Here is a 27440-nt window from a genome sequence, read left to right as displayed (position 1 = left end):
GCGCCGATATATCGGCCATCCCTAGTCACGACATGAACTACGGAGTTTCCTGATTAAAGGGTCAGATACAGATGCAACAGCAACAGTTTTCAGTAAAAACTATTAATCATCCACACAATGTTCATAAACCACTAACTGCTTTTAAGCACAATGGAGCCCACATATTGTTCCAAGAATCCCTCTAACCTGAATGAAAAATGTTTAGATCCGATGTCCACCGCTGTCTTTATGCTGGAGCCCCATTAGGCCCTTTCGTCTCCTTCCTGTCCCTCCCTCCTGTCCTTCGCTCACAAAAGCCGGACCTATACAAAATCCAAAACAAGGTACTTGTCCGTGCGGAGCCGCTGCTGTTCTGGAACTACCAGCACATTTTAGTAAAAGCCTCTCTCTTTCTCTCTCTCTTATTCTCTTTTTTGTCCAAGGTCAAGTCGCATTGTTGGCTCTTGGGGGCCCGCAGCGGGGCCTTTTAGCGCGGCACAAAACCCCTCCGCAATGCTCGCTAACGATCTAAACGATTAGGCCAAAAACCACTCCAAATCTCCCTCTTTCCTCCTGAAAAAAAAAATAACAAACTAATCCGCTCTTCCTCCTCCTACTCCCTACCTCCTAGACCCTTATTATGACCTTTGAAGTCCTATTTCCTAGCCCTCTTCCCTTGCCTCCTACCCTCCTATCGGGCCTATTATGTCGCGCGCCTGTCAATCACCGATTAAGCCGAAGAATGGGCGCAGGACGAAACACTCACCCTCTCCGCGAGCTCTTGAACTTGGAGTAATTTCCGTAGAGCCAGCGTTTTTCGCCATGGTGAATTGGCTGAAAAGGTATTTGTCCAGAAAGCCACCGTTCATAAAGAGCCTTATGGTTTTGTGTTTGTCCACCATGTTTCTTTTCATTGTGTGTGTAAAGCTTGTGTAGGAAAGTTACATTGACCCTGTTTCAACATCGGCGGGGCGTTCTGAATGGGGATGTAACAAATGCTCAATTACACCTGGTGTCGCTTGTGTGTGTGTAATGGTGTAGTACTATAACAGTACTGTTTGAAAAAAAGCAACAAAACAACACCAACCTTCATTAACATGGAGCAGCTCGTACTGAATGTGATGGAAAACGCTATTATGTTTTTAAATGTCATTAAAGAGCATTCATTTCGATTGAAGCTGGCATTAAATCTAAAATTCTTGGAAAAATATGATATTGAATGATAATTTTTACTGTGTTAATCCATCGAAAATACCAAAATTTATGGTGTTTAACATATTGAGATGCAGTTTTGGCTGAAATTGAGCACATTTTTTTGTCCAATTCTCCTTCCTCTGTTTGATGAAATATTTGCAAATCTAGCATCTGCCTGTATAAACCCTGTGAGCTAAACAATCGAGTTAAAACAGGATAGTAAGATGGGACCTGTGATAACAAGTTGATTCATTTATTCATATGGATCTCAGTGAGCTGTCCTTTCTAAAATAACATTTACCAAAACAATTACACAAATATTTCAAAAGACAAACGCCATAAAATTCACAATGCATTGAACCAAAAATATAATAATTTAAATGTCCAAAACCATCCAAACTAGGCCATCGGTCCGTTACAATGCAGGACATACATAACTACATATTATTCGTACTTTTTTCATCAGTATTTACACTTTAAAGGCCCTATTCCGGATTTGTTTTGAAATGACTATATTCACTCTATATGTACACGATCAGGATAACTCCTCAGTTTATTACCTTGACCATAAGATGTCCTGTAAGTTTGTTCCCTGTCCCTGTGCTACTTCTGTTGTGATTTTGTTGCACCCTCTAAAAGTGCCGTCTCTCTCTCCTCTCTGGTTTTTAGTGGGTTTCAAAGTGGAGAAAGTATTGAATGGCTTAAGTGTAGTATGTGTGCGACTGGCTGCTGATTGGCTGTGATTAGGCCTGTGCAGACCCTTTGCATCTTGAGTTGGTTATTTCAATCACCGAGGCCTTGAACTGAAGTGTTTGAGGGCCCCCGAATCAGGCTGGGGTTTCCCTGCGCACGAAGAAAAGGGGAAAACAGATCACCAACAAGGCAACGCGGTCAGTTTGGGAACTATTAGATTTGCAATGCATGTTTTACATTTAAAGTTCAGTTCACAGCGCACACTTTCAGCATGTTTAAAGCGCATGAACGCTTTTCATGTTTTGATAGTTATTACTTATGTCAGGGGTGAGGATTAATCCTAGTTTTATACCAATGAAGTGTTATTATAAAGAAAGGATGAAGAAACACTCTAAACATTAGGACTGTTCAATTATATGTTTTACCTGGCCAGACCTTTTGGAGGTCATTGTCCACTGGGAACCCCCTCTCCAGCACCAAATGTGTTCCTATTTTGGGGATGAGTAAATGAGAAATACATCACCATGATGCCCAAATAGAATTTGGCCGAAACATAAAAGTTGTAATTATATTCCAACATTTTAAGTCATTTTTAAAACTGCAGCATCAGCAGATGACTTGGCTACGCAGAGGCTTGATGGAGGGCCCATTTTCTTCATCATCAAAAGACCAAGGGCCAAACCCCCCAACTGTAGCCCAAAGTAAAGCACCAGTTTCTACAAATGCCAGTGTTGTACATACAGCAAATACATTTTTAAAGGAATTGATAGCATTTTTCACATTTGATCTTAGTTATAAGTTATAGGGCCAGAGGTTCAATACTGGAGGGCCGGATTTGCCTGCACTGGGCTGCACCACCGTGTTATTTCAACACCATTTTTCCAGTTCTATTGTATTTTATTGAAGGCCTGACTCTCAGCGCACACCAGAAGCACATGACTACTTAATAGTCCAAAACAAAGGACATACTTTAGCTCTGCTGATTACAGCGGCTAAACAAAAGCACCGCACTGTTCTGTGATACTGATGTTTAAGGCAGAGCCTCCTCAGTGAGAGATTATGCTGCTGTGCACCTTAGCAGTTAGATTATAATAATATAATAAAATATAATGATATAATATAATAATATGATGTTGTTTACTCATTATGGGAAATCGGCAGTCGACCAGACCTGTTTGGCAGGCCGGATCTGGCCCCCGTGCCGCCTATTGATTTGGCCGGTCCTTGGGATTAAGAGTTTCATTATCTATGGATAAAACTGGGACTCTCTCATGGCCCATCGCTGATAATTAAAATAATAATGTTTATATTTCAAGGGAATCTTCCTTTTTAATCATGATTTCTTATGCGCAGTAATTATTCCACATACCCATTGTTTGGTTATATCTGAAAACCCTTCAAAATGTCCTTCATGTTTTGTGTAAATCCACCCATTTCCATTAGCCTCTGTATCTTCCCGACCACCAGTGGTGAGCCTCTTTAGGCCAGGCCGTGTTTCCCGTACAAGCCCTTGAGTTTAGCATATGCTACGCTAATGCGTCACTTTTGTTGCATGAAATAAAGTGTTGAAATGCGTTGGACACGCTCAGCTGGTGGTGGTCATGTCAGAGCGTGGCCTAAATCTCTCAATGTGATTCCAAATGAGCAGCGCCGCGCATTAGCATCTGTAAGGAGCGCCGGCCGGACTGCGAGCTGCGGCCCATGAATAATGTATGGGACAGTCACAATGCCATTTTTAGTGTTTCCTGTCCGCTCTTTTGATATTGACTTTTCCGCAGCTGTGTCTGAAGCTTCCTGTGTCCTTGAGTCTCACAGAGAATCAAGGAGCTCGACAGTCGACAGCCTTTAGGGTTTCGTTAAAAAGCATCACATTCATTCTGTCAAAATGAAGGTCTTCGATAACATTAAAACGCTGTAATTCCCACTGGCATTAGATCGACATTTCTAGGTTAATACTGACATTGCTTGGCCTAAAACACTCTGAAGTTTCAATTGTCTCAAATTTTTGCTCAATTTAGTTTTTGTGCAGTTTATGGAGGATACAGATGTTGATTATTTTGTTGTTTAAAATACACCATCCTTATTTAAAATCTGTGTTTATTGGGCCTAACAGCTTGAATCAAAGCCGGACAACAAGGTCTAATATGAAATATTTTCAAAGGCGCTAAGGCTGGATTCTTGACACAAGACGCTAGTTTTTCAATCTCATTCATCAGTAATATATTAGAGTAACATGGCCACATCACCATAGATTTATCAATATGAACTAACACAAGTACTCTTTTTTTTTTCTGCTCCTGTTGCAGCCAAGCTGAGCAGCCAGGACTCGTACAACAACTTGGCCAATAACAACATGGGGAACCCTCGTCTGTCCCCTCTGCCCAGCCTCACGGTGGTGCCTCCTCTGGCCCAGATCAAGCAGCCCATGACCCTGGGGACCATCACCAAACGCACCGGGTGAGTACAGGCTGCTCGGTGTTACCTAAAGGATTTCATCTGGGGCATTTGTGACGGTTGTGCTGGGGATCCTTTCATTCTTTTAGCATTATTTATTTGTGTGTAGCCAACTCTAACTTTATCGGAGGAGGGTTCAGCAACAAATGGTATCTCCCTATTATAAACCAGTGAAAGAAAAGCCTGTCTTGACTCTCCCAACTACTTGGTCTTGGTGACTAGCACTGTGTCCGAACCCACAAGGAAACCCACAAGGAAACCCACAAGGAAACCCACAAACAAAACCTTTTTAACGATACCCAGCACTTTTGTCACCAATAGTCCAGTCCTTCATTGAACATTTTAGTGCTTTAAAAGGATAGTTACGGGATAGGTCTGGCCTAGGGGTAAATCTGCACCCCAAAGATGATTTTGAGAACGACTGTAAACAACAGAGATCTAAACAGCTACTGAAATGCTCTAAAGTAGTTTAACTTTACATAGATAAGTGGAATGTTAAACACATGCTGCAGATTTTTTACAAAACAGAACTGCTAATTGAAATATCTCTGTGTACAAACAGCGACGACGTTCACCATGGAGACGCAGGAGCATTTACGTCTCTGCAGAGGAGGTTGCTTTGCCTAGATAATTGCAGCCCGGGTGATTTGCTTCGCTTCAATTTGCTTGTAATTTGATTCGATCGTCATGAATCTCGCGTCGCGCGGCCGTGGCCCTCTCTCGCTCCGTGGGCCGCGAGCTCCCGCGCCGCAGCAGAAGCCTCGTGGATCCCTCCCGCCCCCCCGTCTCAACGGGCCGCATCCTTTGCATATCTCTATTAAAGGCTCAGGCGCGGCAGGTGAACCCATCTCCTCCCGGGCGCGTTTTACAAAAGCGCCTTACGCAAAAACAACAGCACTTCTCCTCGGGGCCGCTCTCCTCACATCACCTCGGGGCTGTCTGTGTCCCCCGTCTGCGTGGGGGGGGGACGGCCCTGTGTCGTTTTAAGCTCCGGAGCGCGGGCATGCCGGTGCCGTATACGGGCATTTCCATACAGGACAGGTGGCCGCAAACTCAAGTCCCGGCATTTTAATATTTCAATTTAAATGTGATTTCCATGGCCTGTTTGAATAGTAAATCCCAATAATGATAGCTGCAGATGTAAGGGCTTAATAACGCCAGGGACATTCGATAAGCGCCATCCTTGTAAAGAAAATAGACGTGATTCTGCGGTGGCCGACACTGAAAACAAAGGCACACGGGGTCATTAGAAGCATGGCCGCATTTGTTTTGGAGCATGCAATATAAATAGCTTTTGTTTGGCCATGATTATTTGTTTTTTTGTGATAGACTTTAATGTCCACATAGTCAAATTTGACCTGAGCATTTGACAAATCAGTGATCCAGTGCCACAGGGCGAACTGTCCAATGTCATGGGACGCCCGGGGACCCATCTCCATATCCTCAGCCATGGCCTTTGTGAAGGTTTTAGCCCACTGGACATGATTTGGCTTGATGCGGGAAACGGGAGCAGTGCACCCCTGGGAAAACCCGTCCAGACATGGGGAGAACATGCAAAATCCACACAGAAAGGCCTGGGAATAGCCGGTAGTCTTGTGCAGTTCTAAAGCAGTTCCTATAACCAGAGCCTCCATTAGTCTCCATCCACAGACTCCTGCAAAGTTACACGGAATGGGTCCATAGTGCATACGAGTTACTGTATTAATTCTAAAACTAGTTCTAATGGATCTCAACAGTCTTGTCCACCTCAGAAGCAGCTCTGGTACTGGAAGCAACAATTCCAGTCATTTTCTTCCTTTTGGCTTTTCGGTTGGACTTTATTTTACACTGCCCTTGATACATTGAACCAAATTTTATACAATGTAATCTGCTTAGTAGCAATCAGTAATAACTTGTACCTATGCAGTACATACACAATGGATTAATGTGTATTAGTACTTTGAAGGAACGTTATGTAATAAGACATTAGACCCTTAAAGGAACAGGCCACCGTTTTTTCCATACTGAGATATGTTCTTACCTGAGCTTAGACGAGTTGATGTGTACCTCACTGGTCTTTGTGAGTGCCCGTGGAAGAGCTTGGTCGCTTCTAACTTAGGAATAAACTGGGAGATGCCAAATGCTAACAACAGCTTTGGTCTTTTTGCGTGTCTGAGGGCACACAGTTTTTCCACGCTGAGATATGTTCTTACCTGAGCTTAGACGAGTTGATGCGTACCTGTCTGGTCTTTGTGCCCGTGGAAGAGCGCCTGTAGCTTCCAACTTCATTCCGTTTGGAATTATGCTGGGAGAGGCTAAATGTTAACAAGATCTTTGGTCTTTTTTTTTGCGTAACTGAGCAAAAAAAAAGACCAGACGGTTATGCTTCAATTCGTCTAAGCTCAGCTAAGAACATATCTCAGTGTGTAAAAATGGTGGCCTGTTCCTTTAAGGTTAGGGTTAGAGTTAGGATCTTATGTATTATTACTTTATGTATCTCCAAACTACAAATACATATCATTAGTTAGTACACATTATGAAAGAGCTCATAAAACTGTACTAAATTAGGCAGGTACAATGTATCGTCGTGTAAAATAAAGTGTAACCGGCTTTTCAGTTCTAATCATGTTTGAACCTCAAGAAACTCTGTTAACGGGACATGGCTACCTTCCAACACCAATATACATATGTGCCTCAATCAACTTGGCCCGAGTCCCGTCTTTCCAAGTGTGCTTTAGTTCCCACCTGCACATGGGCTGATTCTGATTGCTGTGGGGAAGTGTTTTCACATGGGAGAGGGTGAGACAAAGCGGAAGGATTCACTCTGTCGAGATCAAACAGCCAACAGATCGAAACATCGCGCGATCATGTCTTCATCCGTACATCATGAACACCTTCCAATGCCGATGCAAGTGTTCCGATCCGGTCATCTCCGGGCGTTTCAGGCATCTGTTGTCTTCCTCCGCCGTAGAGCGTGCTTCAGTTGTAAACCCATTAGGCCGAGCTCATCACAGTAATGCACAGGGACACGCAGCTGTTCAGACCCTGCTCCTCTCTCCCCTCTGAAACAGCAGCAGGTTGTCCTCCCTTCCGTGGGCTCGTATCAGCTGTTTCACGCTATGGTTAGCTGCAGCCCCCCATCTGTCTGCGGGACGTGTGACGGGGCTCGTACGGGACGGTTGCAGGGGGGGGGGGGGGAGGAGGAGGAGGGAGATGTGAGAGGAGCAGCTGTGTTACACCTGTATGAGCACATCTCCGCTGGCACACAGCACCAGGGCCACACCAGCTGTTTAGCCTGCGTTCACCTCCTCTCTCTTCCACGGCGGATGGGAGATGGTTTGGGCTCGTCCCAGGAGTTGGAGGAAGCGTCCGGGGTGAGGAACGTCTGGGGGTCCCTGATAAGAACAACGGCCAGATTTTTTGCACGGAGTTTGAATTGAATTGTCCATTGTGAGATCAATACAGGATTATCTTATCTTGTTTTTACGAAAATGTCACTATTTTACACACTATAACTCTCCCATTTGCCTATCAGCAGTCTGTTCACGTCACGATAGTACGAGCCAGAGACCATCCCAAAACGTATACTTGGTCTGACCGGTTTGACCCTGGCCACCGCTGTGGAAAAGCCCGCCAGTGGAAAGTCAGCTTAAAGGACAAAACAAATTTCACTCCACTACTGGAAAAAAAAGAATCTTGGCCTTTAAATTCTGCCAACTCCTGCTACTTAAAAAGACGTTTTATGGACTGAACACTTAACCTCTCGAAGTATTTTTACCACCCGTTTACTGTCCAACTAGACCAGGTTCTCTGATAATCTGAGCTCCGAGCCAAACAGTGGACCACCACCAAAGTTTACGCACTGCCTTTTCTCCTCATGAGCTCTAAATTATAAAACATCAAAGCGGATGGGACCCACCTCCCACGTTTGTGCGCTAATGCGGCCGTTTCTTCTGGGGGAGTGTGGGGAGTGCTTTCGGATGTGGCCCAGTATCCCGTCTGATAACCCCTCTCCGAGTTCAGGGCAGGGCAGGAAGACGAGGCGAGGCGCCGGGCCAAACTTCTGCAAGCGATCAAAACGCTCCCCCAGGAGCAGACAAGTTTAGGAGGAGTACGACCCGCTTTCTCATTTCCTGGAAGCCTCGGTCAAAATGGTGGACGCACGAGTGATCCCTGGGTTTTGTGAAAGGACAGTGAGGTGTCGACTGTAGAGTTTTTATTGCAACGAGCCGTACATTTGAGGAATCCAGTTCAAAGTGCACAACACGCCCATCACTTGAATGAAAAGCGAAGTTTGAATCTAGTACAAGAATGTGTTTTAAAGTGCGTATTTGCAGAGGAAACTCATTTGAACCGCTTGTATCTGGTCTCGTCAGGACTCTGTTGGGTCATGACTAGGGATGGGATGGGATTTTTTTTTTCGATAGCACTACTTTAACCATACCTGATTTTCGGTACTGGTGCCTTAACGGTACTTTTTCCGATACCTATGTTATTTTAATTCAATAAAAATAACGTGTATACAAAAGTATAGTTCAGGAAAAAGTCCTAAAACAGCTTAGCAGAAGCTACACAGGCCGCAGCAGCATCGCCTGTAACTTCATGTGAGCAGAATTCCCATTTAAACCGTGATAAAAAGAGAGAAAGGACATTATTACCTCCTGAGCTGCAGGGACAGGACAGATCCACATCATGACTCCGTTTTCTTTCAGCTAAACTTTTCTAAACACACTGCGCTGTTCGACAAAGCGAAAGCAACTTCACACTCAAAGATGAGCGCTCACTCTGCTGCGAATAATTTACCAAATTTGTACCAAAAATGTCTAATACAGAGTGAGCGCTCACTCTTCCACAAACAATCTTTGATATTCCTCTCTCTGCAGCTGCTTGTAAAGTTGTAAACAAGAGCCCGTAAGCTCAGCCACCGTGGGCCTGTCGCTAAAGCTAAAGACGTCTTTCTTGTTGTCACTGCTTGGTTTTGCTTTTCAATTTGCCTAAAAACACTTCTTCAGTCCTGGTTTTGTTTAGCTCTGGGTTTTTACAACCGGTGTAGTCTACGTCCTGGCTCAGTCCTGACACAGACCGCGGCTCTGCCATCTCTATTACAAAAGTTTAGCAACTTATAGCTATTCTTCGCTATGAATGACAGCCTTTCCTAAGCTCCATTTGCGCTGAAGCGGCTCTTTATCTGTGCACACGTCCATGTTGCTTTTTTAAGACTGGGTGCGGGTCATATATTGACATCTGGAGAGAAAAAGAACCGAAAGTTGGCACCGAAAGGATTAACATTTTTCGATACCGCCCCCGACCGGAGCTTTTCGGTTAATGGTGCCCATCCCTGGTCATGACCATAGACTGTAAAATTATGGATAAAATGAGGACGAGCATGTGGAGGTCAGAATGACAAGCCTGTGTTCAATGACTTAAAGAGGGGCAAAAATGTTTCAATTTAAAGTCCAGGAACTTCCAGAGCCAGTTGCAGGCACTCCCTTACGGTCACAGGAAGGAGAAGCCACAATAAGTCCATTCTTATCTCTCACAGTTCATGGCAGTGGGTGAGGGTACTTCAGTCGTAGATCGATCAGTAAATCGAGGGTGACGCCTTTTCACTCCGCTCTTTTTACAACACAACAGTCCGACACGACCGCATCATTGCAGATGCAGATACTGAAAGCATACATGTCAAACTGAATGGCAAACACCACACTTGTCAGAACAATCGCAATGATATGTTTTTCCAAAGCCTGTGATCGAGCTGGACACGGTATAGACAGAAAGCATGACCAATTCCAAACGCATAGATAAGAAATTAAATCCATGATCAAAAGTAACTCTTGTACATTGTTTCTTTTGAGCACTTGCGGATTACGCGCAGGACAAGCCTTTTGAACAGCCAGTCCCAAAACAAGGAGACAGATTAATCTGGTCTTGCAGTGTGAACATCCCTATAGACACATTTGATTTGCGAGGCATGTCCGATAACGAGATACGTGTCGCTCAAATAAAAATCCGTTCCCGTCAAAAAAGGCACGGCGTAATCTCTGGAAGGGATTACACTGCACCGTCCTATTGTCACTGCTTTGGTGTGTGTGTGTGAGAGGCGGGGGGGGCTACATTTTAAGGGTTTATCCCAACTACACGCACACACAACACTCAGGAACTACTTTTAACACGACTCAAATGAAAATCCAAATGCATAAACGGCTATAAAACAAAAGCGAAATCCCTCTGATGACAATTTTCAAGCCACGATGAGGGACCCTATGAACTGGCACAGATGGGCATAGATTACCGTAATGCTTCCAAGTGAGAGCGGAGAGCCCACAGCCATTGTCATCGGGCTTACAGACCGTCACATGGCACTAAAACATTTGCACAAATCACCTCTTTTTGCTGGGATTTCTTTGCACTGTAGCCGGCATTAAGTGCTGATGGGTATTGTTCTACCGCGGGGTCGTGGCCCTAACCTTAGCACAGGTCAGGCCACTCTTTGGAACGCGGGGTGGGATTGTGACGTTCATGGTGCTGGTAACTCCCCTGACCCATCTGTAATGCGTGTGAAAGCAAGACATGTAAGAAGGGATCGACTTTCTTTCACGTGGTTCCTGCGTCTTTCATGTGAGAAGTATCCACAAATGAACTGTTAAAGACTCGGACTCAGGGGGGGGCAAGCTGGAGGTCAGTGGCAGATGGGTGCAGAGTGATCGGTTTTCATCAATGCTACACCTTTGGAAATGTACACCGTCTCCTTCTGTTAACATGCCCTGGGATGGATGACCGACCCTCACTTTATCATGGTCAGTATAGGGCCAGACCCGCATTCGGTCAAAGGTGTTTTATGTTCGATCTTTGACAATGTCCCGTTTGTCTTCCCTCATAAGGGGAAGGCCCTGGGTTCAATTCCTGGGGGTCTTTCTGTGTTTGCATGCTCAGGGTGCCCTAAATTGTTTCCTCTGGAGCCCAGGACTGAAGAAGAGACAGTCCGATTCTTTGGGCTATTTTATTGGAACTTGGTTACATAACACTGCCTGAGCAAAAGAAGTCGCCACAAAAAAAGGTCACATTCTCCATCCATCCATCCATTTTCTTCCGCTTTATCCGGGGCCGGGTCGCGGGGGCAGCAGTCTCAGCAGAGATGCCCAAACTTCCCGGTCCACAGACACCTCCTCCAGCTGTTCTGGGGGGACCCCGAGGCGACACCAGGCCAGCTCGGAGACATAGTCCCACCACCGTGTCCTGGGTCTTCCACGAGGCCTTGTCCCACTAGGACATGCCTGGAACACCTCCCGCGGGAGGCGACCAGGAGGCATCCGGAAAAGATGCCCGAGCCACCTCAGCTGGCTCCTTTCGACGTGAAGGAGCAGCGACTCTACTCCGAGCTCCTCCTGGGTAACTGAGCTCCTCACCCGATCTCGAAGGGTGCGCCCAGCCACCCTGCGAAGGAAACTCATTTCGGCCGCTTGTATTCGCGATCTTGTCCTTTCGGTCATTACGCAAATCTCATGACCATAGGTGAGGGTGGGAACGTAGATCAATCGGTAAATCGAGAGCTTTGCCCCCCGACTCAGCTCCCTCTTCACTACGACTGACCGATGATTGAGTGATGCGGTCGCTGTATCGGTCACATTCTCCTTTTTTTTTTTTTTTGGACGCCTTTAGCTTTGATTACAGCACATTCACCGTTTCAATAAACTTCTGCAATGTCCAAAGATCCAGTGTTGTCATTGTGTAGAAATTGGCAGTGGTGGGAAGAGTAGTAATGTTACTTTCATCATTAGTAACTACTCAAGTCAAAGTAAAACATCTTACAGTAGAGAGAGTGCTAGCTGTGTGTAAAAGTCTAAAGGGGGCATTTATGAAGACAGGTGATAAATAACAAGTGCAGGCTGAAAATAAAATGTGCACCAAATTGACCATTTGATCGTGCTGTATCTTGGAATTAGGGCCCCTGATGTGATGTGATATGTAAATGAGAGAATGCTGCACGAGGAAAAAATGTGAAAATGACTCTGCTGCTGATCTACTTTTGCACATGAGCAAACGCTTTGTATATGACCCTCTGGATGATTCAATGTTTTTATCATTTGACAAAGACTCAACAACTACTGACAACAAAGACTACTGCAGAAAAAAAAAGATAATTAGATAAATATTGTAATACAAATAATGGCTTACACTTGTATTACCAAGTTTCTGAAAGCTCCACTGTAGTCATTATTCAAGCTATGATTGTAGCCACTTGACCCCATTGACGAAAGCGAGGCTGCCAATCTGTGCCATCGACCCCTCCGACCACCTCCAACCACTCACTCACACACTACCTTCACATGCAAACTCCACACAGAACGGCCCCTCCGGCCGGGAATCGAACCTGGGACCTTCTCTCTGTGAAGCACAAGCACTACTCACAGTGCCACCGTGTCGCCCACTTTAAATGAAGTCTGATTCATTTCCATCTGTTATGATGCTTTTATCACAGCGATTTAGTCATGGAGGATAGAGTAACCAACTGTTTTACTAAAGCGTACTCAAACTAAATATAGAGGCACTCCAGTAGAAGTAGGAGGTGCTGTGTAATAAAACTTTAATTAACTATAACGGAGTACTACCCGTTTCTGGAATTAGGACAAACACCTAAATGTCATACACTGACTTGGTGTTGAGACAAAGTCCGACTGTAATCTCCGTATAACTGCGCCGTAAGTCCGTCTTGTAAAGTTTGTCATTCAGCTCTTTCCTTACATCACTACTTTGACTTCTCCCGACTTTCGACCCTCTCCCAGTGGAAGTACTAAGTAGATCAGTGCATATAGACCCTTTACCCTTTTGCCCCCTCCCTCCATTACCCAGCACACACACTTACCCAGCAGGGGGCATTGGCAGGGGTCCTATAGAATTGAAAATAAAACACACTCTCCTCTGTGCAGCCTTTGATAAGTGGCAGCTCACATAGGGCCTACATTACACCCAAACAGCATGCACATTTGTCAAGCGGAGATGTTTGGAGACAAACCGTAGCACCATGATTCCCACCGGAGCACTTTTCTATACTTCCACACAGCGGGACCAACAAGAGAAGGAGGCTGCATGGAGGGCTGCCCCGTGTGTATCAACTAAGTGGAAGTAGACAATTAATGACGGTGCCCATTTCTGATGGTATCTTTTGGCCATTTTTACTTTTTTGAAGGCTACATTATAAATCAGTTTATAAATATAAGTGAGACACATTTTGGTTATAAGTTCATTTAACTGGTACCATGTGCAGTATACATTAATCTTACTGAAAAGTTGCTTTTTCCCAGATTTATCTATTGCCATTCCCATCTGCAGTGCCCTATCAGGTGCATACGTCGAAATACACATTACAAATATAGCCTTTTAGCCATTAGCTACATTCTTTCTCCATTATTAACATAAGCTCAGCAATTATCATTTACAATGCATCACATGCTTTCCTTCACAGAGCTTTACTCATGTAATGACAGTGACAAATTACAGTAAACCGCCTACAATAAGAAGCAGCAGCGTGCTCTGACCTCCTTAAAAGAAGCAGCCGATGGTTTGCTCAAATTGGTCGTCACAGACTGTTAGAGTCTGTCAACAAACATAGCTGTATGCTAAAGGAAGCACTTCAAGTCGATCATGATTAGGAGCAAAATAAGGTGAAAACCGACTTGTGCATCAGGGAATATGCTTAACAAAACCTCCGCTGCTGGTAAAGTGTGAAGTCAAAGTGTTATACAGTTATACAGCACTGATAAAGGAGCAGTGACCTGAGCCCTTCCTCTGATTTGTGCTTGAATGCCTCCAAAGTTACGGCTTTGAGCTCAAGTAGACAAAGAAAGTAACAATATTATTTCATGCATGTGTGAGAAGGTACATAGTTGCCTTCTGTGAGCGTTTAATAACTGTGGTATAAATTATAGAACTATTTTCATCCTTGTACAGATAAGTCTGTTTGGCCCCTTGCAGTACATTGTGTATATAGACATTTGTAAATTGTTTTTTCGATTTCCTAAACCCGGAAGTGGCATAATTAGCTGTGAAAAGTGCTTACAAACTCATCCCGAAGCAGGGTGATGTTTGGAATGTGTGTTAGGAAAGTCGGGAATACATTTGGATCTCAACTAACTCATTTTATAGCTCATTCATTTGATGCAATAATATTTAACTTCTCGGCTCCTCCACCCCCCGGCGCATCCTCTGCCGACGGGCTAAATCCGGAGTGCGTTGCTTTGATTGGCCCGGGGGGTTTGCGTTTGGCCCAAACGGGGAGAGAGTTCAGTCTCATCGGACGTTTATTGCTGCGGGGAGCGGGGCTATTTACTGTAAACTGTTTACGAAGCTCTGTCACTATCTCTGCGGCGCAGCGTAAATACAGGAACAGCCCTCCCTGCGCTAATGTGTCGTAAACTTCGGAGACACGCACAGATGGACACTTCCTGGACAACACTTGCACTGTGTACTTGTTAACAGTGGAGTGATGGGGGGGGGGGGGGGGGGTTCAAGCTAAAACCAAGACAAGATTTGGAAGCAGCAGAAGTTCCCCGTGTAATTGTTGCTGAGTGAATGTAAGAGCTTGTTAACATGAGCTGCACAGACGATGGCGAGGCTAAAAAAAAAAAAAAAAAAAGGAGCGGAGACACAAACACTCCAAGCTCTTGTCTCAACAAACCACAGCGTGTTAGTTTGATTGGTGTCCCCAGTCACTAAACAGACCGGAGACGGATTGTTTCACAACATCAACAACGCGAGCCGCTTCCTATCCATGTTTGTCTGACCCCTTCTTCTAATCCGGGGATTTGGGAAAAAATGACTGCTGGTCGCTATGTCCAGGAGTTTCTTTTCCTCCACATTGAGGGCCCTCAGTGGGACAGGCTAACAATGGTGAGTGCTCAGGCCTAATCGGGACATCCAGGGCCTCTTTCCTCCATTCTAGAGCCAATAGTACAGCAGAGAACATCACATTAAAACCTCAAATACTAACTCAGAATTTTCAAAGTACTTTATTTATGTATTATTAAAGCTACAATTTGTAAGAGTCAATGGCGAGACTGAGATTTGATTCGTGTTGGGATGACGACAAGCTTCACGTTGCCATTTCAAAAGCTATACATGTGAATGCGTGTGAACAATTTGGATGTGTGGAAGGGTTTGAGAGAGCCAGAAACGAGTTGAAACCATGATTGAAACATGCTTTAAGAGAATGGGAGTAGTTAAAGGGACTATACAGAGTTTAAAAATGTTCATATTTTCCTCCCCCTACATGTTCCAGCCATGTCCTAATGTGTAGAATGAGCTCAGACCTGTTCACCACAACTACAGCAACCAATACACATGGATAGAATCACGAAGGAGAAGCTAACAGGCTAACGGGCAAAGCTAACTGCGGGCTAGCGCCATTTTAAACGGTAGGCTATTTACAGCCAAAAATGATCTCCATTGTGTAATTGGCTGTACAATATCCCTCTGTCCCTTTGCCTTTTCTGTCAGCGTAGGATTTACTCTCACGGACAAATAATACGTAAAAAAAAAATCTCAACTTGCTACGACATCTGCAGTTGCGCTTATGGCCTCTAGGGGCAAGAGTTACTTATTACTGCTTTAATATAGAACCTGCAGTTACGTGTAAGACCTGAGGTAGCAGTATTGAGTATAAAAATGCCCAATTTGCATCTAGCCCCTTTAAGCATCGCTCAAAAGAGGAATTTTAATGGCTGCAACTAGTAAAATTGCAAAGACTAGACTTATTATAATATAACTCTGTCGCGTGCTAACTCTGTAGTGTGGACCTGTGCAAACATTCTCTGAGATGTGTGTGATGCTCATGTTAGTTTAGATGTCCATATTCCAGCACTACAATGTTCAAGCTGCCTAAGTTATTTTACATGTGCACCTTTTTACGGAGCTTTTTACTCCATTGCGGGACGATGGTCACCTCCTGGTCCATTGTATTCCTATGGGGAGATTGCAATTAAATCAGCACTGAAACAGTTTGTGGTGGACAACATGTTACTGATGTGTAACCACTGGTGATATGTCCAAAAGTTGTGTTTATAAAAGTGTTTATAAAAGCATTTTTCCACTTTTCTGTTTATCGCAACACACAGAATAATCCCTTCATAATAAATCTTTTGAAGACTGTGCCCAAGTTCACCCATTGTACAGCAACGGGAATACATTTTCTTCCTTGCAGTTATTCAGTGACACTGACCGTACGTCTGCACACTGCCACCTGCTGTTCTGGAGTGTGCATCGTAAGACTTTTAAATGGGACAAAACATGCCGCCAGTTTTACACTTTTTGCTTTGGGTCCTTTTAAAGAAATGTAGTGGAGTAGACACATATCTTGTCTTTCAAATGTAGTGGAGTAAACGGAATAACTAGTAGACAACTGCAGTAAATAATTTGATACTGTTAGCCTTTAGCTTCAAGTCACCTATGTTTATGAACACTGATGAAGCATATATATCCTACACCTCGCAGTTTCCATCCATCAGTCCATACATTTTCGGAGTCTGCCCATTTAAAAACATTGTAAAAACCATACATCTGTACTGCTCTGCTACAGACGCTACAGATTTTGCCTAGCTTTTCCCATCCTCTTGCTAACGCACATGCTCCGTTCTCCTTAACCCTCGTCTTTGGGGAACTCCCATAAATCACCACTTCAGACAATGCACTACACAACATTACACCGGGCCATATATTCACATGTCAAGATCCACTAACAGTTTGTGCTGGAAATGCCATTATTCTGAATTCCGGGGGATTTCGTAGACACTAGACTCCACTTTATTCTTTTCCTTTTCCCCCCCCCCTTTCTATCGCATTTACACGCTTGGATTGGGCGCTGCGTGTTTCTCCACATGTACGTCTTCTCTTTTAAGTGAAGACGGGGGGTGGGGTGGGGGGGGGAATGACAGATGTTGGTTAGAAAAAAAAAAAAAAAATGTCTATGTTGCGTTTGCCAAAGATATGGTATCCCAGTTTAGGAGCAGCTCGAACAGATGAATCACCTCAAAGTCCCCAAAGTCTCGGAATCCATCTTGGAGCTCGGACGTCTGCTTCCTCCTGTGAGTGTTGCGCACTTCGCCAGACAAAGCTATCTGTGTAAAAACGGGGGAACAGGGGAACCGCTTTGAAGGCACATTTTCGATTTGTTTTGACATTATTTGAAGGGGAAGAAAAACAGTAAAACAATCAGGTCTGCTCTGTTAAACTAATATGTTATAGGCAGTGAAAATGCCTTGGGTACGGCATTCGTATTCTCAGCTTTCTGAAAGTTGAATTTATCCGTCCAATGGAAGGCAAGGGCCAGCGTGACTCTGTTTGGCCAGAAATATTAGCACCTCTGGTCAATACTAGAAACGAATGCTCACGTTAGTCGGGCGTAGGTGTCAGAACGTCTCCAAAAAAGGACAATCCCACCTCACCTTCATCACCAACATGCAGTTCTCCAGTTTCACATGAGGGTGCGCTGTGATCAGATGAGACAACATATACGTTTCTGGAAGCATAAACTTGAAGCGGGTTCGACATAAACACAGGGACGACCTTTTGGAAAAAGTAAATCATTACCCTGAGTGAAAAATGGTGGTGGGACTTAAATGGTTTAGGGTTGTTTTTCTTCCCGAAGACCTGAAATCTCAAAATCAAGGTCTTGGCTCGGCCATCCCTGTCCTCCTGATCTCCTATAGTGAAAATGTGACGTCATCTGTAGAGACCAGGTCAACAGAATGGATGCAAGATGATGGAGCTAAAGAGGTTCTTTGTGGCGGATTAGTCTTAAATTCATGGTCATGTTTCCACCAGCCTCATCAGCATCAGAGCTGTTATCTTGACCCGACTTTCCCATCATTAAGGCGAGACGGGGAAGGTCAAGACAAACATTTTTCATGCAGTTGTCAATGTTCAGAAGACTTTCAGCTAGTTTTCTTCCTTAAAGAGATTAGTTACAAGTTGGTTGTTTTATACTCACTACTGCCATCTCAGGTCATATGTGTAACTGCAGCTTCTGTATTTCTCGTCCGTGACGGCACTTCGGACCTGAATGAACACCTTTCTGAGTGACAGTGCAGGATTTCAGAGGCAGTTGTGGTGAAACAGGTCTGGGCTCATTCTACACATTAGGACATGGCTGGAACATGTAGGGGGAGGAACATACTTCGTTTTAAACTTTCATTTTCGGGGATTTTGTCCACTAGCGAGTTGGAGATTTCTGTTTCCATTGGCTTGGCAGTTTTGTTGCAAAAGGTTTTTCATTGTCACTTTTGAGTGAAATAACTAAATAAAAGGAAATGAAATGGCATCGCTGACATGTTGTATCCTCTTATAACACGTAAGGCTGTGACTGAGATGACACTGTAATCCAAATATGGTCACTTCCTTTCTGGGAGACATCCACGGCTAAAGACAGGAGAAATATGCACTTCTATATCACCATTATCTAAAAGTAAGGTTTACTTTACATTCTCGCAGCAACATGTCCACTTTAGTAGGCCTTGTACTATTTTCGAGTTGTTTCAATTTTTAATTCCCCGCTTGATTTATTGAGCTTTGAACCGCAAAAAACAAGGCAACATTTTTCTTTTACATCATTTGTTTTCTTCCCTCTTAAAAAAAAATGCAATTTCTCCCTTTTTACTAATATTTCAACAAAATAAAGGCATTTTGTCCTTTTTTTCCTGGTGTAAAATGCCTTAAAGAGGCTAGATTCAAGTTGGCCATTTTGTGCTCTTTACTGCCACCTCAGGTCGTACGTGTAACTGCACCTTCTATATTTAGCTCGTGCATGACGGCACTTCGGACCCGAATTAACGCCTTTCTGAGTGACAGTGCAGGATTTTAGAGGCAGTTGTGGTGAACAGGTCTGAGCTCATTCTACACATTAGGACATGGCTGGAACATGTAGGGGGAGGAAAATACATAATTTTAACATTTTTAAACTTTGTATAGTCCCTCTAAATGTATATGAAGACATAAACAGGCAAAAATCTTTCAATATTATTTTTTTCCCTCATATTTATATCAGCAATGTCCAGCAAAAGACATTTCAGTTTCCCCTGTGTTCACCTGCAGCGTCTCGCCTTGATACATAATCTTGGTGAAAAATTAATGCAACTCTACTAAACATAAATCTCGTGACTTTGCAAAACAAGCAAATATGTACCAAAATCACAAGATTAGACTGGGTGACCTTTTTTCTTTTTGGAGGGGATTTCTGCAATATTTTTGGCTTCTCTGCTCACCTCTAGATGTTTGGACATGTTGCCTTCAGTAACAGTGTGGCCTCTCTGTGTCTCATTGTCCCCCTCTCTGGTGTCTCCTCTCTCTCTCTCTCTCTCTCCATGAAGACCTTACCTGTTTGGGGCAGGATGCTTTAAAACTCCCTGGTGAGTTTTGGCCTTTCTTCTGGGCAGCATGCTCCACCCGCACCTCCTCCCATTCCTCCCCCCACTCTATCATTTTGTATGGCCTTCCATTCAAGAGACGACCTCCTCTAATGAGGTTAACCGGTTACCATTGAACTTGAGCGGGATTGAAGATAGCTCCGTTTGAGCTAAGGGATCGTGTCTCTCAGCTCAAACAATTTTCACATATTTCTCTCATTTCAGGTGGTCGTTTTTTTTCCGATTACTTTCTTACCGGTCATTTGTACTCCACATTTGAAGCACCCATTTCCCTTCTCCATCCCATTTTGTTGTCCCGAGGCCTTGCTGTATTTGCCAGTTCATGTCTTGCAGTGGTGATTTATTTTGTACGTTAAAGTTTTGCTTTTTGATAGAGCATGTGCACATAATGATGTAAACCAGATGACGAACCACAAGCAAGTTACGTAGATTAATTACGGAACAACGGCAAGTATCACGGTGAGAACAAGCCATCCATTAGGTTTCACTTCATTTAGGAATCTTTTGTTTTTTTTCCCCTGACAGGCCTGTGGGGCTTTTGTCGTCATTTTCTGTGGCCGTCTTTGTCTTCAGTCGCTGCGACCGTCGTAATCCCCAAGATTGGAGAAGAACGACTCTTTTGTGTTTGACATGTTGTTCTCATTTACTTTGCGGGCCTGTTTTCCATTGTTTCCTGCGAGCGATGCTTCTTGCCGCTAAGTTCGGGTGTGATTTGACAACAACAACAACAGAAAAAAAGGCTGCGACCGGTCGACAGAATCGAAATCGCAACTTGTGTTCGGAACCGGCAATTTCTACGGTCTCGGCGAGCTTTCGGCGCCACCGTCGCTCCCGGAACTGTCAACGGAATCCAGGTTCTTTTACATACATTCTCTCATTCCTCACATACCGTCTCCTCGCGATCCACCCGTCCCCATTCAGCTCCGCGCATTCAGCCGCCATGTCATCGCCGTCTCGTGAAATCAGACGCTCCCGAGCTCTTAAAAGACCCTCCGTTTTGACAGAAGCACTTAAATCGAGATGATTGAGCTTTCTCCTTCCTCTCTGCGCCGCCGCTGCCCCAAACCAGGACCATGTGCCGCCTCCTCCCGCTCTCCAGTTTCAGCTTTTGTTGTGGTCCCCCGCTCTTAATTGAAGTATTTTCTTTTTGTCCGTTAGTCCTTGGCGATTTCGGAAGGGATACTTTTCAAACGCACACATCATTAGGGCGGGGAATTTAGTTTTGCAGCCGAGTCACTGTGCCTATAGATTTGAGTCCGGTTAAGCCCTCAGCTTGGTGTTACCATGACTTATGCGTAAACTTGGATGCGGGCATTGTAAAAAAAAAAAAAAAAAACATTCTGTACTCTGTGCCCGATGTCTCTTAGCAGCAACGCTGGAGCAAGGAAGTTGAAAAGACACTAATAACCACAGCTTGAACCTCTTTCTCGCGCTCACAAACCCTTTTGTACGTCTCAATTCTTCCTGTATTCATGTGGCGGCATGGTGGCTTAGTGGTTTGCACTCTTGCCTTACAGCAAGGAAGTCCTGGCTGCGATTCTTGGGCCCTTCTTTGTGGAATCTGCGTGTTCCGTGTCTGGGTGGGTTTCCTCCAGGCACTCCAGTTTCTTCAATCAATCTAAAACATTCGCAGTAGGCAAAAAACCTCTTGCTTGGTGCGGCTCCAAAACCGTCTTTTTTTTTGGTCAGTGCCTCACCTTTTTGATTTGGAAAAAGTCTCGCTGCTGCTCATTTTGCCTGAAGATGGAGAATGGGAGGAGTTTGGCTGAAAACGAGACTGAAAATCAACATGTGCGAGTTCTTGGCGAACACTGTTTTGTCGTGAAGGCCGTGATTTTCAATGTTTGTGTAACATAAGTCTTGTTTGATTTATCCCGATGTCCAACCTTCACTTCGCATGACAGTTTGAGCTAAAGCTACTCAATCTGGTAGAACGACACTCACGGCTTCTCTTTGATGGTGCGCTCCGAGTTTCTCACAAGCTTTTTCCCAGAGATTGTCGTTCGCTCCGTGTTTGACAAAGCCCCATGAACGCACACCTTCACTTACTCTGCCCTGGAGTAATAACTCTGACGCTGAAGGATGTGCCCTCTGTTTGACTGCTCTGCTCCCAAAACCCTTTCATTGTCAACCCCTATATTCTTATAAAGGCACTGGAATGAGGAATGTGAAGAAATCCAATCCGAGCCGTTGTTTTTAACCAATGGCGGGCTAACAAATCCTTGGCACCTTTAGCGTCCAGAACCACTGAAAGTAGGAGTAGTAGAGACTTATGGCGTGTCAGCTTTGGTATTTCTTGCCGTATAACTGAAAATAATGATGCCGATGCTGCGAGCAACTTGTTTTTTTTTGTTTTTTGGCAGGAATATGACGTTAGAAGTGAAGCAAAAAGGCGATTTTTTGAGATCCAGGCCCAGTGAGCTATAGGATACCAGCACTGATCCGTCCAAAAGGTAGTTCAAAGACCTGAATAATGCGTGATCTGGGACATTTTCTAAACATTCGCCACAAATCTCAACACGTGTCCTCGACTTAGACCCCCCCCCCGTCCCTCCCGTCCCTCCCCCTCGCTCCCCGCTCCCAGTAATGTGAATGGACTTTGAAGGCTGACGTCGCGGATTGAATTATGTCCATGAGGAAAAGCTATTAGCCCAGTCAAGAGTCTCCGTCGGCGAAATTAAAAGTGGAAATGACATGCGAGCTGCCTTTTCGCCGAATTAAGGGGCACAAACAAAATGGATTCCAGCTTCGGCGGGAGAGGGGAGAGTGTGTCCGCGCAGCCCGGCTTGGGCTCGACATATTTGGATCAGATTTCAGCTCAGCTTAAATAAAAATATCTTGGCACAGAGCGACGGAACTGGAGAAATTGAGTTTATTTTACTGCTATTACTATAACTACTACAATAAACCTGGCTGCCAGAGCTGCTGCTACTACTATATTACTGCAGCTGTTACTTTTTCCTACATATTACCAGTGCATCTACTACTGCTACTACTACTACCACTGCTACTGCTACTGCTGCTGCTGCTGCCATGTTGCTTCTAGATTACTTTTTCTGGCAATATTTACTGTCTTCAATATTTTGATATTCAAGACAGTAAATCAAAATATACAACCAACATTTCAACGCAGTACATTTCATTTCACCTTTTATCTTTTAGCAAATTGTGGTGAAACAAAACTTAAAGTAGACCAAACCAGGTCCAAAACAAGGCTAAAATGGAACTAAATTGAGGAAATCATGAATAAAATTGAATTTTGCACAATTTCGTAAGAGAAACCAATGTGAACCTTTAGAAAAGTGACAGAAATATGAGAATCAGCAAGGCAGCCATTTAGATTTGTGATTTTATTGTGTTGATATATTAGTTACAAAGATTTTGAATAAATATATTAGTGATAATATCTGTAAAACATCAAATTCGACTTTGTTTCTTTGGGGGATTCAAAGCTTAATAAATCAGGCTAGGAACTAGATACTGAAAAATTCTTTCTGAGCAAACATACAACATTTTGTTAAAGGAACAGGCCATCGTTTTCCCATACTTAGATATGTTCTCACCTGAGCTTAGACGAGTTGATGCGTTGCTGTCTGGTCTTTACGCGTGTGCTCAGTCACACAAAACGACCAAAGATGTTGGTAGCATTTAGCCTCTCCTCTATGGGGCCAAACGGGGGTGAAATTAGAAGCGACCAAGCTCTTCCACGTTTCCTCTATGTAAATCCGATTATGTGCAGAGTTACACGATTCGATTACAGTTCCACAAAATTAAATACTTCGACTTCCACACCGTAAAAGTGAAGATATTACTGAGCGGTCGAAGGGCTCCTAAGGTGTTATTACGCCCCTTTGAACCCCTTTTTATCGGCTTAGAAAATTGACATGTTTAATTAATTAGGCGCATTGAGTTGCCTTGTGTACGAAATGCGCGGTATAAATAAAGTTGCCTTGCCTTGCCTTGCCTTGCCTAATTTGTGTAACTATACTTGGATCATGTGAATCTCAAAAACAGTCACCAAAACTCAGCACTGTTTCTTTTACACGGTTCAAAGTTGCTTCTAGCTTCACCCCCGTTTGGCCCCATAGAGGAGAGGAGGACAAGCTAAATGCTAACAACATGTCGCGTGACTGAGTGCACGCGCAAAGACCAGACAGGTACGCATCAACTCGTCTAAGCTCAGGTAAGAACATATCTCAGTATGGAAGAACGGTGGCCTGTTCCTTTAACTGCAAGACTATTAAAGCGGACATTTGGTTTGTGACAATGTGAGGCAAAACCTTTCAAGAATATGGCTCATGCATGAAAACACAATTTTCCATGTAAATCAATGGAGAAACACTGAGTCAATGTGCAATAATTCAACAACTTATTTGGAAGATTGGATTTATTTGTTAAGAGCAAACTGTGTCAAAAACCTGAAAAGGAGAACTTTGGAAAGTCAAATGGATTTTGCAATGTACTGAAGTTTGTTACAGCGTACTTACTCATCACAAAACTACTCACATGTTACTTTCCCCCCTAAATATCTTCAAGTTCCTCTCCTGCGTTTTACTTTCCCCCCAAACTTGTGAAAAACACTCCCTTGGCCCCTTTCCCTTTTTCACATAAGAGCCGAAAGCCTCACCACTTCAGACGCTCTTCTCTCACTTTGATTTAAAACCCAGATGAGTAAACCCGGATTTTGGTCTCTGGATTTGGGAGAAAGAGAGTCCCGTTGGCAGGATCAGGACCGCTCTGAGGTCTCATCAGGACCAGACCACACTGAAAAAAAAACCAAAAAAAAAACGTCTCAACAAAAACTGGGTCCAAACGGGGTGTAATTATAGCCTTTGGGGTGATGTATTACGCCGTGTGGATATAAGTTTATATAGGTGAGCGGTCAGCTGCGGTTTAGGGTCAGGGCGAGTGCGCAGATAAACAATAGGCCCCCGAGCATGAAACTAGCTTACAAATTATGGTTTCGTTTGAATTTCGAAGTTTACATTTGGAGAGTTAAAAGACTTTTCTGGAAGCAAGCCTGAAAACGCAAAGGCTTCCAAATCACGGCAGAGATTAGCGGTGTAATGTATGCTGCGAACTCAAATCGTATGGTTTTAGTGCCGCTGCCGCCACATCTTAAACTCAAAATGAAGCTTTTGAAAACTTTATGATAGTCCTGTGTGATCATGGAGCCGTCTGTCAACAAAGATGTCAGATACTCTTTGACGTACATTAGAAATACATTTAAAGTTTCTTGTCACTTTCTTGCTTCTTGTGGGGAATGTAGGTGCAGTGTCTTGCCCAAAGACTCAACTGGGCAGAGCTCGGTACAGATAGATTTCCGATGACGTCACACTTTGTAACAATTGTAACAACAAGTGTCTAATTGTTTGTGTTACGGATCATTGATAATATCCTGAAGCAGTGGTTCACACCTGTGTTGTGTGGAGCTGATCCCGACACCACCAAGAGACAATATTTCCATATCCCATAATGTATCACCAAGAAATCTATGGAGAATAAACAGAGAGGGCTTCGATCCTGACCCAAGACACTATAAAGTCTGCTCCCAACATTTCATCACAGGTAAATTGATAAACCGCACATTTCCTTTAATTTTAAGTCTTTTAATTTTCCTGATTGTCATGCATGTGCTCATTACAATGATTAAGTTGGCCTCCCCATCAATCACATGGCTACTTGTCAAAAACACACTAGCCACTATAGTATCCCAGAGTAGTCGCAATCATATAGGTGGAAGAAAAAGTAAGTACACTGGAATTTCTCACATTTCTGCCTAAATTGGTCACTAAATGTGGTCCGATGTTCATCAGAATCATAATAATGAGTAAACAGTGTCTACTTGAACTAATACCACCCAAACATTTACATTTTATCATATCTTTTTTGGCCATAGCATGTAAACATTCATAGGACAGGGAGGAATAAGTAAGTACACCGCCTGAATCTCACTGAACTGCAGCAGTTTTGTAAAGAGGAATGGTCCCAGATTCATCCTGATCGTTGAGGCTAATCTGCAAGTACAGAAAAGAAGTTATTGCTGCAAAAGAAGAATCAGCCATTTAATGCAGGGGTGTACTTACTTATTCTACAAATCTATGCTGTTGTGAATGTCTCAGGTCTTTCTGGACAATATCTTGATAAACCTGTGAATGATTTTGTCCATTGATGATAGCGCGTTGTCCACGCCCTGTGGTAAAAATGCATTCATAAGTGTATCAGCTTATTATGCAGAAAAACCTGAGACATTCACAACAGCGCGGAATAAATAAGTGAACCCTTGTATTAAATAGCTGGCGGACCCTTCTTTTGCAGCTATAACTACATAATTACACGCTATGGCCAATAAAAATGTGCTAAATTGTAAATGTTTGGGTGGTTTTAGTTTAAGCAGACGCTGTTTACTCAGTCATATCATTTTGATAAAGATCAGACCACATTTAGTGACCAATTTAGGCACAAATGCGAGAAATTCCAAACGGTGTACTTACTTTTTCTTCCCACTGTACATTAAGTGCACACGAGCCGCAGAGGATCATGGGTAATTCAAGAAACGGAAACCCGTCTATGACTGACACCAGACAAACCGCAGTCTTATTTGAAAGGTTTTTTTATTCCTTTATCAATCAAAATGATCTTCAATGTTTGGTCTTCCTCCAACTTAACAGAGCAATAAGATATTATGGCTCTGATAACTGCTTTACTCAAACCTGCCTATTTTGGTGCTAAACGAAAATTTGGGACTTTTGGGTTAGCGGGCGAACGCGTCACCATTAAGCCCCTATTTAATCATACTTTTTATGTAGTTTAGTGTAACAATATGCTCATATGAGTGGGCCCTGCTGTGCACTATAAATGATGACTTGGAAAGCAAATCTTCCTTGTTCTTTCAGTTTAAGACAATGTTTTCTTTAAGTTCATAACTTACTCTCGCTCTGCCCTCCAAAAATAACATGTTGAGAGGAAGTTATGATATCTTCCCTTTCACATTCCGTGTCACTTTAGCCAACTTTTCAACTCTTTTTTTTTTTTTTTCAATCTCGCTCACTCTTGTCTCTTCTCTCCAAGAAAGATCTTAGCATTTCGGAACTTCTTTTCAAACCAGGGAACCACAAGCCTTTGAGGAGCCTGACGTTTTTTCCAGAGAGGAGAGAATGATGGCGCTTTGGGGCTTTGAGCAATTAAACACCTCACCAAAAAAAGGACGAGCTTTTTGCGCCCCCCTCGCCCCGCACTTTCCGAGCTTTATTTTCCTTTATTCCCCGTCTTCGGTGGCTGACGAAATGGTGCCTCGTGACCTCATTTTGCCTCCTCTCTCTTCTCTCCAATGACCATGAATAAACTCCAGCGGTCCACTGCTAAATCCCTTCGACATGTAAATCATTTTTTTTAGCTCTTGTTTTCATCTGCATCCCTTTCATGTAAATCGCTCACGTCTGTGTTTGCCAGTCAGCACATTAGGAGGAAAAAGTGAGAAAGGAAAAAAAAATGCTATTAGCCTGGGCGTCATACGGCATGGGAGGTCTGCGCAATTGTTGCACATTTATTTTCTGCTGAAGTCTGGAACACTTTCGCTATTATGGATTTACTATGGTGCACTTTTTTGTCCTCTACATTTCACGTTTTCCCAATTGTGTCACCCCCCCCGAGCAGAACCATGAGCATGCGCACTAGCTGTTAGCCATTAGCTTGTCGATGGTTTGGAGACAAAACAGGCGCGGAATA

The 27440-nt window shown here is 43.7% G+C and overlaps 1 protein-coding gene across 3 annotated transcripts in view; it reads left to right on the top strand.

Annotated features, from left to right (window-relative positions):
* bcas3 (BCAS3 microtubule associated cell migration factor) overlaps positions 1–27440 on the top strand; it is a 463665-nt gene that overhangs the window by 125165 nt on the left and 311060 nt on the right. For 2 of the 3 annotated variants that reach the window (XM_079559235.1, XM_079559237.1), the window contains exons 16-17: positions 4173–4323; positions 19656–19694. In XM_079559235.1, the coding sequence (XP_079415361.1) occupies positions 4173–4323; positions 19656–19694 (190 nt within the window). The remainder of the gene's footprint in view (positions 1–4172; positions 4324–19655; positions 19695–27440) is intronic. The other variant, XM_079559236.1, reaches the window with a different exon arrangement.

This window comes from Gobius niger, assembly GCF_951799975.1.
Source record: "Gobius niger genome assembly, chromosome: 1".
In the NCBI taxonomy this organism is placed as follows: domain Eukaryota; kingdom Metazoa; phylum Chordata; class Actinopteri; order Gobiiformes; family Gobiidae; genus Gobius; species Gobius niger.
Note: the sequence above shows the minus strand (reverse complement) of the source record. Positions and strands in the feature narration are given on the sequence as shown.